The following is a 20,798-nucleotide window of genomic DNA, read 5'->3' as shown; positions in this document are numbered from 1 at the left end:
TGCTGATGTTGCTTCTCAATAATTATATAACAGAGAAATCATCGCGATTCAGAGTTTTACTTCAAGTGGCAAATGTGAACACCATGAGCTTTAATTTACGATCGGCAATAGTATTATGCAAAAAAAGGGGGTGTAACAGATGAGACTTCTGCAGTTCTGAGTGAAGCCTTATGCGCTCAAAAATGCGGCATCGCGTGCGTTCATTACCTTGTCGGTGTTTAGGCAGCGTCAGGGCGGCAGCGGCCGGCGCAGCAGCCATTCAGCTCGCCGTCTCGGAACCAACTCTTCCCTAACTTCTCCTTACTACAATTTACCGAAGTTGGTTTTAAAAAAACTATCTGGCTGTGTTTCCATCTGACCAATCAGGGTCTCAATGTTAACCTTAAGCTCCGCCTACAAAAATTCTGTCTATCCAGTGAGAAACGTTATACTTTTCGTGGTGCCGGCCGCGGTGGTCTCGCGGTTCTAGGCGCGCAGTCCGGAACCGTGCGACTGCTACGGTCGCAGGTTCGAATCCTGCCTCGGGCATGGATGTGTGTGATGTCCTTAGGTTAGTTAGGTTTAATTAGTTCTAAGTTCTAGGCGACTGATGACCTCAGTAGTTAAGTCGCATAGTGCTCAGAGCCATTTTTGAACTTTTCGTGGTGGGGCAATGTTTTTAAAGTTTGCAACGTAACAGAGACGCTAAAAAGTCTCACGCTAAAACCTGCAGCTAGTGTGGTCCTTTTAGCGTTATCGTAAGATCTATACTGCTCTTCTGGAGGGCTCTATCTTTTAACATGGGCTGGGGAGTGATCCTAATGTAACAGACACGCGAAAACGCTCACGCTAAAACTTGCGGGTGGTAGTGGCCCTTTTTGTGTTATCGTAAGATCTATACTGTTTTTCTGGAGGGCTCTAGCTTTTAACATGGGCTGGGGGTTGTCCTTGACATACCTGAGATGCGAAACAGTCTCACGCTAAAACGTGCGGGTTGTATAGTCGTACAGGTAGGCTCGCGGCGTGGGTGCCCAGCCCCTCCCTTATCTAGCTTAACACGGTTCTACTCTCGGCTTCTGTCCTCGTTTCTCCCCTCGGAACTGCGTCTGCCTCACGGTGGGAAGGTACGACATGCATTTAGGCATTCTTGTGTTAGTCTGTGGTATTCCATTTGCTCACTCGTTACTCGTATTACTTTGGTTAATTTAATGTCACGATTTATTCGGAGCTACGTGACATACTACTGGATTTGCTTATCATGTCAGGGTTTTCATGTAAGGTGTTGGATTTGCCTGACACCTTACACAGTGAACAAATGTTACCTTTTTTCCACGTTTTCATGAACAGTGTTCTATGAACACACTCACCTTCCAAGATGAAAATAGCCCAATTCACAGAGCTGCACGCATATGTTCATGGTTCGTAAGACACTCAAGCATCTTACCGCAGCTCGAGTGATTTGCTAAATCACCCAATTTTCGTCCCATAGCAAATGTCTAGGACGGTCTGAAACAGCCGATCAGATGTAACAGTCAACTTTCTTGCAGTTGGACGACTCTAATGGGATGGGAAAATCCGGCCGGTTAAAACCGATACTGGTATTTTAGTTCTGAAAAACTGGTATTTTCGGTATTTGCTTCGTCTCGCTTATAAAATGTGTTCTTTTTTATTTTTGCTAATAACAGAGTAAAAAAAAACGAAATATCGTTTAGCTATAGCAGCATTGCCAATTTTTTTGTTTTTGAAACGAATAACTTGTATTGATAAAATTTGCATTGGTTTAAAATTTTCAATTATTATAGAAAATGGGAAAAGCAATCAGTGCTATTTTAATAACAATGCCGACAGAAATGAGCAACAAACACAGGGCATGAGAATTGGAACAGCAATGCTGACACAATAATGTCGCTATTGGTGCGTGGTCTGGCTTAAGGCAAGCGTGTACGTGCAGTGATTTCTTGATGTTGTCAAGAGCTCTCCGTTGTTTTGCAGAATGCCACCAACACTATACTGGAAATATTTTTACGAAGTGGCGTAGCGATGAAGTACAACGCTTCATTTCCTTGTAAGAGTCTGTCATTTCCATGAAATAAATTAAATATTTTGATTCTATGTATCTTGAAACTGAGAGTCAAAATTTTTCAATCTCTGATCGATTTCCACATTTTGTTGCAGAAAATAAATTATAAAAAAATCAAAATAATTTATTTGAGAAACCGATATTTTGAGTGGTTTTAACAGTCAGGTTAAACTGGCTGGGAAAAAAACAATATAACCGAAAACGGGTTCTTTCAGCTGTAATAGCCTTCCCTAAACTCTACAGGGTTTAATCATCAGGCGTGAATGACTTATGCTGAAAATAGAATATCTATAGGAACTCGTGGACTTCGTCTCTCGCCGAATTGATGCCATTATCAAGGGTAATTGCGCACGGTATTAACGTGGCCGCCCTCATGAACCATGGACCTTGCCGCTTGTGGGGAGGCTTGCGTGCCTCAGCGATACAGATAGGTGCAACCGCAACGGAGGGCTATCTGTTGAGAGGCCAGACAAATGTGTGGTTCCTGAAGAGGGGCAGCAGCCTTTTCAGTAATTGCAGGGGCAACAGTCTGGATGATTGACTGATCTGGCCTTGTAACACAAACCAAAACGGCCCTGCTGTGCTGTTACTGCGAACGGCTGAAAGCCAGGGGAAACTACAGCCGTGATTTTTCCCGAGGGCATGCAGCTTTACTGGAATGCTGAAGATTAGATGGGTAGATCACATAACTAATGAGGGGGTATTGAATAAAATTGGAGAGAAGAGAAATTTGTGGCACATCTTGACTAGAAGAAGGGATCGGTTGGTAGGGCATATTCTGAGGCATCAAGGGATCACCAAATTAGTATTGTAGGGCAGTGTAGAGGGTAAAAATCGCAGAGGGAGGCCAAGAGATGAACACACTAAACAGATTCAGAAGGATGTAGGTTGCAGTAGGTACTGGGAGATGAAGAAGCTTGCACAGGATAGAGTAGCATGGAGAGCTGCATCAAACCCGTCTCTGGAAGACCACAACAACAACATTAACGTGGCGTCTTCTGATAGTGACTAACTTTCCCGGTGTATTTATTTTACAGACAGTAGACGTTCGGTTGAGAAAATCAGTGAAAAACAGTATGTTTCGCTAAAATTATGAACTTACCGATACAAGCTCGTGGTCCATCGCCGAACGGCAGATACACGCAGCTGGGCCTTTTGCTCTTCTCTTCTTCCGAGAAGCGCTCTGGATCGAAGCGCTCCGGGTGTGGGAAGTACTGCGGGTCGTACTGCATCGCCATCACTGGGAAGAAGACGGCGACGCCCTTCTCCAGCGTCCAGTCGGTGCCCGGCACGCTGTACGGCTGCGTCACCTCGCGGTTCAGCAGCGGCACCGGAGGGTACTTCCGCAGCGTCTCTGAAAGCCAAAGCGTTTGCTTCAGATTACCCAGAAGCGTAGTTCAAATTTGCTGTTTTAGTACTACATTGTGCGGGGAGTGTTCAACAAGTAATGCGACACATTTTTTTCTAGGGCAGTTTCGGTTTAAAAAATGCCGAATTTTTGGGACATCGTGGAATATTCCCGTTACAGCCCGCATAGTTTCATCAAGTTCCGATGCTTGGCGGCGCTATACGTAGCACTTGGAATGAGGGTACTTTGCAAATAGAGAGGTATCATTGAGTTTCTTTCGGAGGAAAATCATAATAACGCAAATATTCACAGGCGCTTGCAGGTTGTCTACGGAGACCTGGCAGCGAACAAAAGCACGGTGAGTCGTCGGGCGAGGCATCTGTCAGCACTGCGGCAAGATCGCGCAAACCTGTCCGATCTCCTGCATGCCGGCCGTCCGGACAATGTTGTGACTCCTGCCATGCTGGAACTTGCGGATACTCTCATTCGAGGTACTCGACGGGTCACAACCAAACACCTCGCCGCTCAGCTCGACTACTCCGTTCATAGTGCCGACAGGCTCGTCTTCCAGTTTGGGTACTCAAAGGTTTTGTGACCTCCCCTTCTCTCTTTGCTCCGTTTCTTTCGCTGATCTTTCCCTTTCTTTCTTCCTTCTTCGTACCGCGGCTATATCTCACAGTTTTCAATGCAGAAATGTAGTGAGAAGGGGGCACACGTGAGTGGTCTTTCACGATATCGTAGTGCTGTCAGGGAGCGTCATTCGTGCCTCTGGTTTGAGAAGAATGATGACTGGAGTACGATCATTTCTCAAAAGAAAAAAAAAGGTATGTGTCCTCTTTTATTTTAAAACTATAAATAGTAGCATAGCTAGTACTATCTATCGTTATACTACTGAATGAATGATGAAGTTTCAACCACGAAATAAGTTTATTAATACAAAATAGCTGAAATAAAAAAACACTCATCTAATCCAGAAGTCAATCACAGTTAGAGTAATTAGTTTCTGATGTGTGTGTTGTGGTCATTGATACTTAAAAGATCGTTTCAGTAATTCTATCACTGCCCGTTTATGAGTTGCTAAGCAACGTATCAAATGGTTCAAATGGCTCTGAGAACTATGGGACATAACATCTGAGGTCATGAGTTCCCTAGAACTTAGAACTACTTAAACGTAACTAACCTACGGACATCACACACATCCATGCCCGAGGCAGGCTTCGATCCTGCGACCTTGGCAGTCGCGCGGTTCCGGACTGAAGCGCCTAGAACCGCTCGGCCACCGTGGCCGGCCAAGCAACGTATCAACAAGCTGACTATGCAATGTTTGTCGTATCCCGACAGTAAATCGATCCTCACTTGCTTTAAGCATTAAGACGCTTATTATGCCACTCACATAAGTCTTTGATAGTTATTAACAAGCTAATGTCCGTAAATTGCGGTTAATGTTACTGAATCACACACGCGACGATAACGCCCGATATCCAGCCGCGTATTTTAAACTCCGCACCGATATTTGAGAATTCGCGCGCGATTTGTTTGCACCAAAGTCGGGCCGTGGTTCCCTAAGAATAATTTTTAAATCAACTCCAGGTTGTAAATTGACAATTCTATGCTCATTCATGAAAGTTACAGCAGATCCGCACTCGACGACTACTTCATCGCGCACTCGAGCAACACGGAAGTTTTTGTTCTTACGAAGAGAAAACATATCATGCACAATGCAAGAAGGTGATCTGCTATGTCAAAACATATTTACATCTACCTCATTACCTATTAAATGTTGTACATTATTAATTCATTACTCTGTAAATAATTAATAAAATTTAGAAATGAATGACATGTCCGATCAAGAGACCAGAAAATGGACACGGCGTTTCAATTAACAAAAAACATTTACAACAAAAAGAGTCTGTCGTGGAACTGCAAAATACGACACTACATAACAGTAATTAAACCCGAAGCTCTCTACGCATCTGAAACACTAAACCTTCAACACAGAACACTAAAAGAGGAATTAGAAGTGAAAGAACATAAAGTAATGAGGAAACTCCTAGGACCAAGAACTAAAGATGGTGTGCATTATCCAAAACCCAATGCAGAAATATATAAAAATATCTCCAAAATAACAGACACAATGCGAATGATAAGAATCCAATTCATAGGCATTTAGAAAGAATGGACTCAAACAGGTTAACGCACAAAATCCATACATTTTTAAAGAACAAAACTACAAGACCGAACTGGTACAAACAGACGTAAAAAGACCTTAGAGAATTAGGGTCTACAAATCTACATGATAGAAATGAAATCAGAAAAATCACAATGAAGAAGAGAGAAAAACTAACCGACATACGTGGTCTACGCAACGAAAGCTAGCACATTCGTTGTTTATGAAGCAACACTGGGCGAAAAGGAAGGCCAACAAATGTTGATTATGCGTGATCCTAAGTGATCCATCCGCGAAGAAGAAAGAAGAAATCTGAAGTTGATATGACATCATGGGTCACTACTGGTTTCGACTCTCCTACATGTACCTGACGCAAAGTACACTACTGCCCATTAAAATTGCTACATTACGAAGGTGACGTACTACAGACGGTAAATTCAACCGACAGGAAGAAGATGCTGTGATATGCAAATGATTAGCTTTTCAGAGCATTCACATATGGTTGGCGCCGGTGGCGACACCTACAACGTGCTGACATGAGGAAAGTACCCAACCGATTTCTCATACACAAGCAGCAGTTGACCGGCGTTGCCTGGTGAAACGTTGTTGTGATGCCTCGAGTAAGGAGGAGTAATGCGTACCATCACGTTTCCGACTTTGATAAAGGTCGGATTGTAGCCTATCGCGATTGCGGTTTATAGTATCGCGACATTGCTGTTCTCGTTGTTCGAGATCCCATGACTGTTAGCAGAATATGGAATCGGTGGGTTCAGGAGGGTAATACGGAACGCCATGCTGGATCCCAACGGCCTCGTATCACTAGCAGACAGGAGCGCCTGTGATGGTGTACTCAACGACGAACCTGGGAGCACGATGGCAAAAAGTCATTTTTTTTTAGGATGAATCCATGTTTTTTTACAGCATCATGACGGTCGCATCGCGGTGGACGCACATTGGAAGCGTGTATTCGTCATAGCAATGCTGGCGTATCATCCGGCGTGATGGTATGGGGTGCCAGCTCGGTCAGCTCTTGTTCGCATTGACGGCACTTTGAACAGTGGACGTTATACATTTCAGATATGTTACGACCCGTGGTTCAACCCTTCATTCGATCCCTGCGAAACCCTACATTTCAGCAGGATAATGCACCACTGCACGTTGCAGGTCCTGTACGGGCCTTTCTGGATACAGAAAATGCTCGACTGCTGCCCTGGCCAGCACATTCACCGGATCTCTCAGCAATTGAAAACGTCTGGTCAATGGTGGTCGAGAAATTGGCTTGTCACAATACGCCAGTCACTACTCTTGATGAACTGTGGTATCGTGTTGAAGCTGCATGGGCAGCTATGCATGTACACGCCATCCAAGCTCTGTTTGACTCAATGCCCAAGCGCATCAAGGCCGTTATTACGGGCAGAGGTGGTTGTTCTGGGTACTGATTTCTCAGGATCTATGCACCCATATTGCGTGAAAATGTAATCACATATCAGTTGTAATATAATATATTTGTCCAATGAATGTCCATTTATCATCTGCATTTCTTCTTGGTGTAGCAATTTTAATGGCCAGTAGTGTAGATATGACTATACAGGGTGTTACAAAAGGTACACCAAACTTTCAGGAATCATTCCTCACACACAACGAAAAAAAAATGTTATGCGGACATGTGTCCGGAAACGCTTAGTTTCCAGGTTAGAGCTCATTTTATTACTTCTCTTCAAATCACGTTAATCATGGAATGGAAACACACAGTAACAGAACGTACCAGCGTGACTTCAAACACTTTGTTACAGGAAATGTTCAAAATGTCCTCCGTTAGCGAGGATACACACATCTACCCTCCGTCGGAAGGAATCCCTGATGCGCTGATGCACCCCTGGAGAATAGCGTATTGTATCACAGCCGTCCACAATACGAGAACGAAAGAGTCTCTACATTTGGTACCGTGGTTGCGTAGACAAGAGCTTTCAAATGCCCCCTAAAATGAAAGTCAAGAGTGTTGAGGTCAGGAGAGCGTGAAGGCCATGGAATTGGTCCGCCTCTACCAATCGATCGGTCACCGAATCTGTTGTTGAGAAGCGTACAAACACTTCGACTGAAATGTGCAGGAGCTCCATCGTGCATCAACCACATGTTGTGTAGTACTTGTAAAGGCACATGTTCTAGCAGCACAGGTAGAGTATCCCGTATGAAACCATGATAACGTGCTCCATTGAGCGTAGGTGGAAGCGTATGTGACGAAACTAAAATGAGCTCTAACATGGAAATTAATCGTTTCCTGACACATGTCCACATAACATCTTTTCTTTATTTGTGTGTGAGGAATGATTCCTGAAAGTTTGGCCGTACCTTTTTGTAACACCCTGTACAGGCCGCCTAACAGATGACCATGAAGAGCAACGACGGACGACCCGCAAGGAACTGGTTGACTTACATCGTCACAGGCTATGAAACATGATTTCATCACTTCGAACCGGAAACAAAATTGCAATCCATGGTGTGGCGCCACACCACCTCTCCACTGAAGCAAAGATCAGCGCTGCACCCCCAGCCGGTAAAGTCGTGGCGACGGTCTACTGGGATTCTGGAGGGCTCATTTGTTTGTCCTCCCTCATTGAAGCAACAGTCAGCTCTGAAGCGTATTGTGCTAACCTCAGGAAATCGAAGAACCGACTTCAGCATGTAAATGGTCCTAAAAATGCAAACGAACTTCTCCTTCTCCATGACAATGCAACGACGCACACAAGTCTGTGCCCCAGAGAGGAGCTCACAAAAGTTCATTGGACTACTCTTCCTCATCCACCATATGGTCCGGATCTGGCACCTTCCGACTTCCATCTGTTTGGCCCTATGAAAAAAAGCACTCCGCGGAAAGCAGTACGTGGATAATGAGGAAATTATTAATCCTTCAAGACGTTCACTTCGACGTCAACCAGCCAAATGGTACCAATCGGGTATACATACCCTCCCAGTAAGGTGGCGTAAGGCTGCCGCATTGAACGGAGATTATGTTGAGAAATATGGTTTTGTAGCCATAAGAGTAAGGAATAATATGGTGTACCTGAATGCTGAACAAAACCAACCTTATTCAAGAAAAAAATGCGTTGCATTCTTAATGGAACGCCCCTCGTTGTAGCCACTCTACGCCCTTTTTGTTTTTCCGAATCACCACTCCCAATACCCCGCGCCACCCCCTTCCCCCCTCCTACCAGTCACACAAAGTCAGCTGACATGTGCTCTGCAGATAATACTATTGGCATTCCGCCTTATGTACAAGCAAGCACCAACAATGTGCATGTGACACGCAACATGAAGTCAGGAAAAATATGAAAATCAACTCGGGTAATTCATAAACGATAACTTTCAGTCAGTTAATTCCAGAATGATATTCCACATCTTGCCAAATTGTCGACTAATAATGATGGTTCTCCAGTTCACTGCCCTCTTGAGCGCGAAACTAAAACATTGGTGCAGACAAAACACGGCCATTTGAAGGCGTGTTCTTAAGTTTGATTTCAATCACAGAAACGTAAACTGTCAAAAATCTTTCATCTTCAAGCGTGTGTACCTCCAGTGGAACGCATTTCCCGCCAAATGTCCAGATGACCTCCTTTGCGTTTTATGCTATCGGGGGTCTTTTTCTACAGTTTGTTAACATTTAGCAAAATCTCCCTGGATACGACCCAAGTCACTTTTCAGTGCGTGGCGAAGGGTAATTTCCACCAATATTAGCGATTCTCTGTTTTTCCGGTTCTCCAAATGTGCCCTACAGTTTGTTGCGAGGTCAACGTCACCTCTTTTCCAGACTTTTCCTTCCCTGAACCTCTCAGTTGTCGCCATTTCTCGTTTCCAGTTTTTCATTGCTTCTTGTCCACCCAGTCTCCATATTGTAGATTTTACCTTGCTTTGCTTGACGTACAAAGTGTTTCCATGTTCTTGCTGCACTACCACTTTTTCTTCTAGCAGAATTATCCACTACCATACTCGTTTAGCTATCGTCTGCCATCCATCCTTTCTAGATGCCGATATCAAAGTTGCCTTTTTGTTTCAGTTGTGTCTATAATAGTCTTATCAACTTCCGTTTTCCTTCGAATTTCTACTATTCTTACGTGCTACTCCGCTACTCCTCCTCCAGTAGTCCATTTCTATAGCAAGAACCCTCTGCTTATCTCTTTCATTCATACGGCGCAATATTTGTCACAATAGTATGATATATCACGTTTTTGGTTTTGATTGTTAATTTTTTCCATAAGACAGAATTTAACAGTGGGATTGTCTTTTTGCCTTGTCCAACTCCATTTTTTTAAATTTCATTTTCCACTAACAGACAATGAAACCCTACGGTATTTAAAAACTTTACTTTCTTTTATCTTTAAATCACTTTTCAAATTCTCTGTCTCATATTCTCCCACTCCAGGATATTCAGTTTTGAGTTTTCGGTACATATGTTCTAAATCTTCAACATCTGTTGCAATAATCACCTGGCGGAGGTTCGAGTCCTCCCTCGGGCATGGGTGTGTGTGTTTGTCCTTAGGATAATTTAGCTTAAGTAGTGTGTAAGCTTAGGGACTGATGACCTTAGCAGTTAAGTCCCATAAGATTTCACACACATTTGATTTTCGATAATCACCTGGTCGTCCGCAGAAAGTAATGTACACTACGTTTCTGTTCCACCTGAAATTCTCATGCCGAAGCACTTACGTTTCCACTCTTGTAATGCCTGTTCCATATGGGTTTTGAACAGAGTAGGGGCTAAAGTACATTCTTGTTGGAGTCCTTTTGTAATTGTAAATTCAGCGGATTCATCTTTACACTACTGATGCGTCCTGTATAAAACTCTTTCACAACTAATACATTAGTCTTACAGATATCATTAACATTCTCTCTCACAAGTTACCTGGCGGGATCATGTTGTATGCCTGGTGTAGATTCACTAATACCAAGTGGATATTCTGATTTCCAGCCAATCTCTTCTATATTAAATTTAGTAAAGGAAGTATTACATCAGTGCAGGAGAGTTCAGATCGAAACCCCAATTTGCTCTTCTGTTTCTACTACTTGTCCCTCTACCCGTTTCTTTAAGTATCTGCCACGCAGTGTGCTTACTAAAGGCACCACACTAATACGTTTAATTTTTAGATTCTCTTCGATCATTTTTTCATATATTTGAAGTAAAATAAGTTTTTTAAAAATTCATGACTAATGTGATCTCCTTTTAAACATTTATCAAAGACCCTTGCCAGAATCTTACAAAATAACTGTGGGTGCAACTTTTATATGCTTAGTATATGCACTGCCTGTTCCCGGGGCTTTACCAATCCGAAGTTCGACTGCATGACCTGCTTCATAACAACTTATTGCTGGCATCTCTTAGATCCCTCACTTTCCTGCCCGAGTATCCTATAGCTTCCAAGCTAAACTCTGTCTTCTCTCAACATTCTCTGAGAAAACCGCACCTAACGATCGACACGTATTGTGCTGATACCAGCCCGATCTCTATTTTGCGTTCTTGCGTGCTTTCCAGGCGTTTTTGGTTCATGTATTGCATTCATAATTTTCTACTCCATCACTTAATTTTTGCCAATACTCATGTTTATTTTGTTTACTTTTTGACGGACGCTATTTTTCTTTTTCTGATAGGTTTGTGACAGGTCAAAAAGTATTGGTAAAGTTTTAATTGTCGTCACGAATGTTAATTCGGCTTATCTTGTTGTATTAGCAACTTGGTCAGTTCATAGAGATACGTTGGAGAACTGAAATACATGTTAGTATAAGGTTTTCTTACATGTGTTTGTTTTTAAAAAAATGTTTTAGCCTGGGTGCTGTCAGATTTTCCGCCAGTACCAGCAGGCGATCGACCAAAGACGGTGCGATTCAGCTCGTCGCCAGCAGTACCAGTCTGTGGCAAAGATTACATCTAACAGACGATGGCCACAGAAGCAAGAGACGACGGCTGTAGAATTTAATGAACTGATTGTTGAAAGTAATGGTAGCGCTGTACGTTTGTTTGCTGAATGATTCCCAGTTGGTTTTAAGATGGGGCTATGGCCAGTGGGGCACTGGATCTTGAGCGGTTCTGTTGAACATAACAGCTTATACAAGGTGGCGTTACGGCTGAAAGACTACCGGGTGAGCTGTCGTATCGATAGTCACAGTTTAAGTACTCGATTCATAAGAATAGCTTTTGAGTAAGTTTACAGTTGTGTTCCGAGGATTTTAGTATGTCGAACGTTAATACTATCAGTGGTTGTTCTACGGTGCACTGAATTCTGATCGTTGTTATTAAGTCAAGATCAACGGAAAGTCTCTGCACGTGAATGTAAGTTTAACGGGTTGTAGGAAATGATTGACAGTTTACTACGATGTGCAGTAAATGCTCTATCTAGACCAGACATTGATAATTGGTGTTTAAGTTGCACTGCAATAAGTCGTTCTAATGGGTGGTTCTCTGCACGTTAACTGGTGCCTGTTTGTGCACTCCAAAGAATTTGGGTTTTCCTGACATGCGGATATATATGTAATTCGGTGATCAGCACACTCCGAAGATGTGTGATTGCGATTTTGTCGGATGTATTGGCATACAATGAGGTAACAGTGTTATTGTCGTAATTGTGAATAGACAGATTATTGAATTGTCACTGAGCAGAGGTCTCAAACTCAGTGAATTAATTTACAGACTCTAGTATTTTTATAGTGAATTCTAGAATGGTGTTATTACAGCGGAAGCTGCCCGTTAATTGTTGTGACTTTCCCAGTAATCCGAAAGCCATACCAAACGGGGACCATTGGAGTAAGCACATGACAACGCTACTATTACCGTTAACTTTAAGTGACGAATTGCAATTAAAATAGGACATAATAGAGGGTCCACACGGAGCCAACAACTAAAGAGGATAAATTTCGTTTCCCTTATATAAGATAAGGCCAAATATGTCGGTGGCACATAGGCTTTTTGTACTTTTTTTTATTACTGTCGTTTCATATGGAGTTTACTTTTGCTGGCTCTCGTTCACACGTATCGTCGTTGTGCTGCTAACTCAATAAAGCCTAGATGATCAAAAATAAATTTGGAGTCCACGCACTTTGATTGGAACCAATGTAACTTCCCCTTAATGTTAACTGAAGCACCCAAGAGAAGAAAAGAAATAGCTTAAAATTTGAAAGAAACAGAAACAAAGAGAAAGAGAATAGCAGAAACTGTAAAATAAAAAAATTAAGGATATAATACTTTATTAAATACCCTCGTAGTTATCGAGTGTTACGTTTTTTTTTTTTGCGAAAAATATCATGTATATTCTTTTTTTTTGAGAAATTTCAATTATCACGAATTAGTTGTATTATTTTACATCTACCATTAATATTATTATAGGTAAAGCGACTGATAATAGTAATCGTTATAACACTTCTGCTTTATAAAGGAAAGTGAACAGGAATTTACGTAAATTAATAACAAACAAATACAGAAGTAAAGTCAGAGGCTATGGGCACATCACAGTAAAATATATCTCTGAGTATTGACGCCGTGGGTCACTGAGGAACGGGAGAACCTTTACCTTATGTGCATCGTAAGTAAAATTAAATACATAATCGATTCATTGTTATTTACTGATTAGCGGCTTGTGTGCGTTTTGGGAAGAGAAATCCAAGGACAGAGAATTTCCAGCTATTAGCAGAATTGTTTCGCCTAGTCATTGACGTGTACAGTCTCTTGTGGCTTCGGAATGTGTTAGTAAAACAAACTTATGATTTAACAGTCTAAGAAAGATGAGTTAGTGGTGAACATTAGGATTTTGATAATGTAACCACTTTGAATTAATCTGTGTTACGTGGAAAGCTGAAGTCTATACCTTATAGTATAGAGACAGAAAGAGAGAGATTAATATGTTATTTTCTGGTTTACTTCGCTGAATGGTTTAGTACGTTTAATAAAACATTAGTCTGTTGGAGATAAGTCAACCTAACGCCAAACATTGCTTACATTTTATCGCTCCCTACATACTGACAACTTAATACGTTATCTTTCGATGGTCAGGTGCGTTGGCGCGTTATGATTGTTAGCATGTTATTTGATTATAAAATTGTACTGGAAAGGCATAATATCGTTTCGTATCTACAGAGCACACCATCAGCAACTACGTACTCGCTTCATAAGCAAGGTGATTTTGATAACTTTGCCCGAAGAACACGTAGTGGCTGTCTCTGATTTCAGAACACATTAGTAATATAACAACAAACGTATATTATCCCTGCACAGTACATGTTCTAAGAGCCTCATCCAATTTCGTGCTCAGGCATTTCGATATGCTTCTGTTGTTTCCTCCACGATTTACTGGATCGTATCGTCCCACCTGGGTTCAACTTTGTCTCGTACATTGTTGCTGTTTTTCTCCTAAGGCCTCCTTAGCGGCCTAGTGAATTGCTTCCTTACTTTGCCCATACATACTACATGCAGAGTCGTTCTGTTTTTTGCACAACTTACATGCGAGTCTGATTTGATAAAGGAACCTGATACATCATCTCGTAGGCTGTCCAAAGTATATTGTGTTTGACTTAACTACTGTTCTGCTCTGCTTTTTAATGCCGCACTTTCCTAACGGGGAGAATTATCTTTGAGATAAGTAGATACTGATCCGATCCGCATTCTGCACCTGTCTTAACTCTTACATCACTTACTTTTTGTCAAGTATTTTGTTTTATGATAATATTATCAGTTATTGATTTTAATCCACATATTGGTTGTGTCCATGTATCTTTAAGGATGTTTTTATGTTTAAATCATCCGTTTCCTATTCTGCATCTGTGTCTCTGGCATAACCCAATTAAAATAACCCCATTGTCAGTAATTACGTGTTCACCGAATCTTCCAATTAAATCGTTTGTTTTGGAACCTATACGAGGATTTAGGTCACCAGTCATTTTTATTTCCTTACGATTGTGGATAGTTTCTACAGTCTTTGTAAACTCATCAGCTGGCTCATGAGTTTACCCTGTCTATATAGTAAATATTTATCTGCGATGTTCAGTGACTTGCTCAATAGCAATCATAGTGTAAACAACGCAAAACGAGAATCTGCATGCACATACATACAAACGCGCGTGAGACTTATGATGAAAGGGAACAAATCTTATCGAGTTGCGAAATCCTCGCAAAACTCATCTTGGAGCAATAAAATACTATAAAAAATGTATTGCTTTCTGTGTTTATTGCCCTGTTCTCATCAAGCAAGAGGAATTCCAGAATGCGCCTTAATATCTCATTAAAACGTTGGCGAAGCAATTATACGTTGCTTTATTGCTTTGATAATCACTTAAGAAAATTCTTAGCTCTTACCTTCGCAAATGGTAGACTACATGCAACTATTTATACCTGATGGTCCGAAACCTATAATTCGTAATATGAGCTAAAGGCAGTCAAGATTCAATTTAAAGGACGATCCATTGAAACTATTTGACTTAATCAACATGGTATACAGCCATTTCTGGGTGCAGTAATATATTTATGGGTGTTTCAAGCATCGAAGAAACAAACAGCTACAATGTCACAGAAAAAGTAGCTATAAATGTGATGAGTAATTATTGTTCACGCAAAAGCACTAATTTAGTTGTTCTTACGTAGTGAATGGAGTATGTTTTTACTGCCACTCAAGAAAATATAGTTTTTCTACGAGGAAGTCAAGGACGGCTGTAAATTGAAAAAAGAAGACTGGTTAATTGCTCAAGAGAATGAGTAAAATAGCTAGATGGAGTAAGGCGAAGTTACGAGACTGTCGACCATCAACTTCTAGAAGGTCGGACGTAAAACTTAATGATTCATATTCTTGTAGATGAATTCTTCCACCACTATTATCTGAATTACACAATCCATAGAATCACATTAACAGTATGAAAGTTTTTGCGCAAGTAGTACAAGTCAGCAACAGATAAGCACATCTTTAATAGCAAAAATGTATGCTTGTAACATTGGTTAACAGAAACACACTTCTTCGTTTGCTTGTATCGTTTACTGCATAATGTTCCCCGCTATGTTTTCTAACGGACTTGAGCATATTTGCCCACCTGCACCAATTTATTGTCACAGTTTCGTGACCATAATCAATACAGTGACACACAGTTCGCATATCCATCGCATCTTCAACATTCTCGAAGAAAAAAAAAAGAGTAAGAGTTCGAACACAGAATTCTTATCCAAGAAAAACTAGTTTCAGTGCCAATCGATTTATGTTTGACTTCGCATTGTTCGTATACGTAGGCAAAGAACGATTTATTTTATCATACAGAGCTGGTGGCCCGTCTCTTACTCACGTCAGCTTTAAGATTACGTCCTATAATCCCAGTGAATGTTTGTGGAGCACAATTCAGATAAGCGTTCACATTTTAGTTTTTCTCATCACAAGCTGTTATTCCATAATTGTAAGCGATTTGAAAGTGGTTACTTATTACTGTTTACCTTATAATTTTACGCTTCATTATGCTCAGCCGTTTCCTTATGAACTACTCACAATATTTCTGGTCAACTAACTGTTTCGGCGGAGGGAAAACGAGCCTTCCCCCCCCCCCCCCCTCTCCGCCCGAAAATTACACAATGGGTTTTTGCCCAGAGTCTGAAAAATGAACAAATGAACTACCAAAGTGAGCAGAGTGAGGAGTAGTTTCTCAAAATAAGTTTTAAATGGTTGAAAGTAACCAAGATAATTAAACGTATTACTGATCTACGGGAAAAAAATTTCCGAGCTCTCATAGCCGAATGGAGAGTGGAATGTGGACAAATGGAGTATTAGGCTGACCAGCGTGAGACTAGTTTCGCTTACACACACACACACACACACACACACACAAATAAAAAAATAAAAGGTTTGAATGGCTCTGAGCACTACGGTACTTAACATCTGTGGTCATCAGTCCCCTAGAAATGAGAACTACTTAAACGTAACTAACCTAAGGACATCACACACAACCATGCCCGAGGCAGGATTCGAACCTGAGACCGTAGCGGTCACGCGGTTCCAGACTGTAGCGCCTAGAGCCGCACGGCCACACCGACCGGCCTTCGCTTACACACACACACACACACACACACACACACAAACAAACAAACAAACAAGAAAATAAAATCTTGCAAGTAATCAGAGTGATTAAGGAAATCTTAATTGAGCGAAAACTGAAATATTTCATAAAAAGCTCTGTGTAAATGAAGTGTCAAAAAGTTCATCTCTTCAAGACTTAACTATTTTGTACATAAAAAGTTATGTTGATGGGATATTTAGCTGTCTATAACCAAAACTTTAAAAAAAATTATGAAAAAGTCGGCCAGATGTTTAATGTAATGCTTTGTACAAAAGTAAGACGTGGCTTTGAATGAGGCTCGAAATCATGCACAGCAAATGAAGTGGAGATTGAGAATTTAAAACTCAATGTCTAATTTACAATCATATAATTTTAAAGAGAACTAGAGGATATTTGTCTGGTGGATTATGTAAACTGTGCAGTCTCGCTTTCGACACAAGATTTCGAACATCGTTCAAAGGTGCATCAAATGTTTTTCTAATCTATTTTATGTCTTACTTTTAGGTAATTGATTTGACCTATCTTTTGTCAAAATTTGTTATTCGTAATAAATGGTTACTGATGACGTATAGTGGCAACCTTCTTTCTCAAGTTGCTCTGTCATGAGGCTGTTTTTCGGGAGGACTGTATTTCAAGTACTACGATTACGAAGAGAAACCTGTGTCTTCGAGTAGTCCCTAAAGTTTTTGTAACTTCCGTTTAACGAAGACCGCTCGCTCTCAGACCGTTGACTCGGTTCTGCTTGCTGCTACTGCATTTGAATAATCAACTTGGTGAAGGTGACAGATAGTCTTTCCTCAGTTCATAATGCATTTCAGTTTTCTGCTAAATCCTTCAAATCTGATCAGTTACTCCGAACGCTTTCCTAGATTCTGGCCTGAGTACTGGTGCTATTATTTTTATTATTTAATCAGTTCCTTTGGCACCTTAATATAATCCGTTATAAACGATCACTAAGTTATTTTTATTTTTCATACTAGCTGACGGACACGGCATTTCCCAGATATTCAGTTCGCCAATTTTCTATTAGATGAGAAAACAAAAAATGAATTGTGTTTGTAGTGTAATACCAAAAAAATTTTCGTTCCCATCTATTCGCGAAAAGATCTTCGAAATTATGACACAGTCGTGCAAACTCTAAACATTCATGGTGGTGTCTTTTTGTTCCACATCGTGTCTCCCTACCACTTTCGCGCAACGACGCTCTGAGCGTGTTTTTTTAGGGAATTGACTAGTTGGAACCTGGGACCTGTTGCTGGTAAGGAGACGCCAGACCACACATGACATGTAGAATTCAGAAGAGTTCAGTGATACTAGCGATGATATAACCAAATACTAAATGATCTCAGCGTCAACTCCACTGCACTCCCTGTAAAAGAATCTTAATACTAACTAAATTTAGTGGAAGGGGTTCAAGGCTTTCCTATTTTTAGTTAGCTGGTAAAATAACGTTGAAAAAGCAGTTAAGTTTACCATTGGAAATTTTATTCTACTCACAAAACATCGTTTATAGATTGCACTATTGATAAAAGGAAGTGTTTTAATACAGGATGGTAAAAACCAACGCTCAACAAAAATGTGAACGAATATTCCCTGAATGGGTTTCCAAGTTCTACAATGGATCGAAGGATGACCTATGCCATATCACTTCTATAATCTTGGCTTAAATTAAGTTTCACAAAAGATAAAAACTATCAAAGTGGTCCAAAGTGACCCTCAAGTATCTTTAATAAGTTATCTAACTTGTCGTAAATTACAGTGGCTGATGTGGCTTCTCAATAACTATATAACAGAAAAATCATCGCCTTTCAGATTTTTACTTCAAGTGGCAAATGTTAACACCATGAGCTTTAATTGACGATCGACACTAGTATTACGCAAAAAGGAGGTGTAACAGATGAGACTTCTGCAGTTCTGAGTGAAGCTTTAAGCGCTGTTATGCGACATCTCGTGCGTTCATTACCTTGTCGGTGTTCGTCAGGGTGTCGGCGGCCGGCGCAGCAGCCATCCAGCTCGCCGTCTCGGAAGCAACTCTCCTAACTTCTCCTTACTACAATTTACCGAAGTTGGTTTAAAAAAACGATCTGGCTGTGTTTTCATCTGACCAATCAGGGTCTCAATGTTAACCTTAAACTCCACCTACAAAAATTCTGTCTATCCAATGAGAAACGTTATACTTTTCGTGGTGGGGCAATGTTTTTAAAGTTTGCAACGTAACAGAGACGCGAAAAAGTCTCACGCTAAAACCTGCAGCTAGTGTGGTCCTTTTAGCGTTATCGTGAGATCTATACTGTTCTTCTGGAGGGCTCTATCTTTTAACATGGGCTGGGGGGTGGTCCTAATGTAACAGAGACGCGAAAAAGTCTCACGCTAAAACTTGCGGGTGGTAGTGGCCCTTTTTGTGTTATCGTAAGATCTATACTGTTTTTCTGGAGGACTAGGTTTTAACATGGCCTGGGGGGTGGTCCTTGACGTACCAGGACGCGAAACAGTCTCACGCTAAAACGTGCGGGTTGTGTGCCCTAGTGGTTAGCTGGCGACGTGGGTGTCCAGTCCGTCCCTTATCGTAGGGCCTCCTAGCTTAACACGGTTCTGCTCTCGGCTTCTGTTCTCGTTTCTCGCCTCAGAACTGCGTCGGTCTCACGGTGGGAAGGTACGACATGCATTTAGGCATTCTTGTGTTAGTCTGTGGTATTCCATTTGCTCACTCGTTACTCGTATTACTTTGGTTAATTTAATGTCACGATTTATTCGGAGATATGTGACATACTACCGGATTTGCTTATCATGTCAGGGTTTTCATGGAAGGTGTTGGATTTTCCTGACACCTTTAAAACAAATGTGCATAATATACGGATGTATGAGCACAGTGTCCTGGACAGTCTGTGTTCGCTGAATGCAGCTGTTTCGCGTGTCTACAACGCGGTTTTCTAGACGTCTCTACGGTGACGCCTCTTCATAGCTGTACAGACGGCTGTTGATTTCGCCTGCAGCCGTTTGTGCTTCGCAGCTGAAAGCTGTTAAAATGCTGCCAGGTGTAAGGTATTCCCTTAAGTTCACTCAACTCTAGGAGTGTCTTTAATAGTAAAGTCTAAATGTATTAAAACTTCATGCATGATACGGCATTTTTTTACGTATCTCATTGTTTATGACGCCATATCTCCTGAACCATGACAGGTATGTGGCTCTTACCATTACAAAATTGCAGCTGACAGTAAAGGATATGTGTACAAAGTTTGACTGCAATCGGTCCAGTGATTTAGGAGGAGATGTGGAATATTTTTATGATTTGTATGGGTATCACAACTCTCTTCGAGCATAGACTTATCTTCAGACGTTCATTCAGTATACATTCACTAAACACCTCCGTGCAAATAGTAAGAGGATTTAAAATAACAGTCACTTAAACCTTAAAATTAAGAACCATACTTAAGAACTGACGAATCTCTACCATCTGGGACGCAATTTTATACAGAGGAAAGGAAAGAACGTTGTTGCATAAGTCTTGTGAATATCTTTGTGTATGGCGCTTTGCTAGTGGAAATTTTCCCTGTACAGAAATTTATTTCCATTTAATAGGTTGCGGTCTCAGAGCAAATGAGAAATCTGCGCATATTCTCTTTGGTGTATTTTCAAACTCATTAGCGCCATTTGAAACCTTATATCTGTTTTACACACAGCTTATTGTGAGCGGACACAAGCAGAGTTGGCTGCTGTCTGTAAACAACTGGAAGCTGCGCTGGCTGCCGTCGACAAGCTTCTAGCTAATGCTCGAAGTTGCGGTGACGTCGGGACGCCAGTGACGAAACCTGCGACTCCTTTGGTGCCACTGGAATGCCCTGGTGACCCGGATGTCGCTGCGGCTCCCGGTACGCAACATCTGACAGCCCCGTCTTCACTCCAGAGTGGATGGCAGACAGTGGTGGGTTCTCGTGTCACTGGGCGGAAGGCGAAAGAGGGAACAGGCCGTGCTGCCAGCCCCCTACGTCTTAGCATCAGGTACGAGGTGCTTCCCAGCGTTGATGATAACTCTGAGCCAGGGGGGGATGCCTTTCCTGTTGGTCGAGCGATCGATTTTCCTGCCCAGTCCGGACAAATACGGAGGGTGGGTATGCTAGTCTTCGGGAGCTCCAATGTTAGGCGGGTGACGGAGCCCGTCA

The 20,798-nt window shown here is 41.6% G+C and overlaps 1 protein-coding gene across 2 annotated transcripts in view; it reads right to left on the bottom strand.

Moving 5' to 3' along the window:
- Positions 1 to 20,798, bottom strand: part of LOC126273068 (probable cytochrome P450 6a14) — a 97,511-nt gene that overhangs the window by 6,060 nt on the left and 70,653 nt on the right. For both annotated transcript variants that reach the window (XM_049976473.1, XM_049976474.1), the window contains exon 6: positions 3,162 to 3,413. In XM_049976473.1, the coding sequence (XP_049832430.1) occupies positions 3,162 to 3,413 (252 nt within the window). The remainder of the gene's footprint in view (positions 1 to 3,161; positions 3,414 to 20,798) is intronic.

The sequence above is a fragment of the Schistocerca gregaria genome, chromosome 5 (genome assembly GCF_023897955.1).
Source record: "Schistocerca gregaria isolate iqSchGreg1 chromosome 5, iqSchGreg1.2, whole genome shotgun sequence".
Lineage (NCBI taxonomy): Eukaryota > Metazoa > Arthropoda > Insecta > Orthoptera > Acrididae > Schistocerca > Schistocerca gregaria.
The sequence above is the reverse complement of the archived record's forward strand: the minus strand, read 5'-3'. Positions and strand labels throughout refer to the sequence as shown.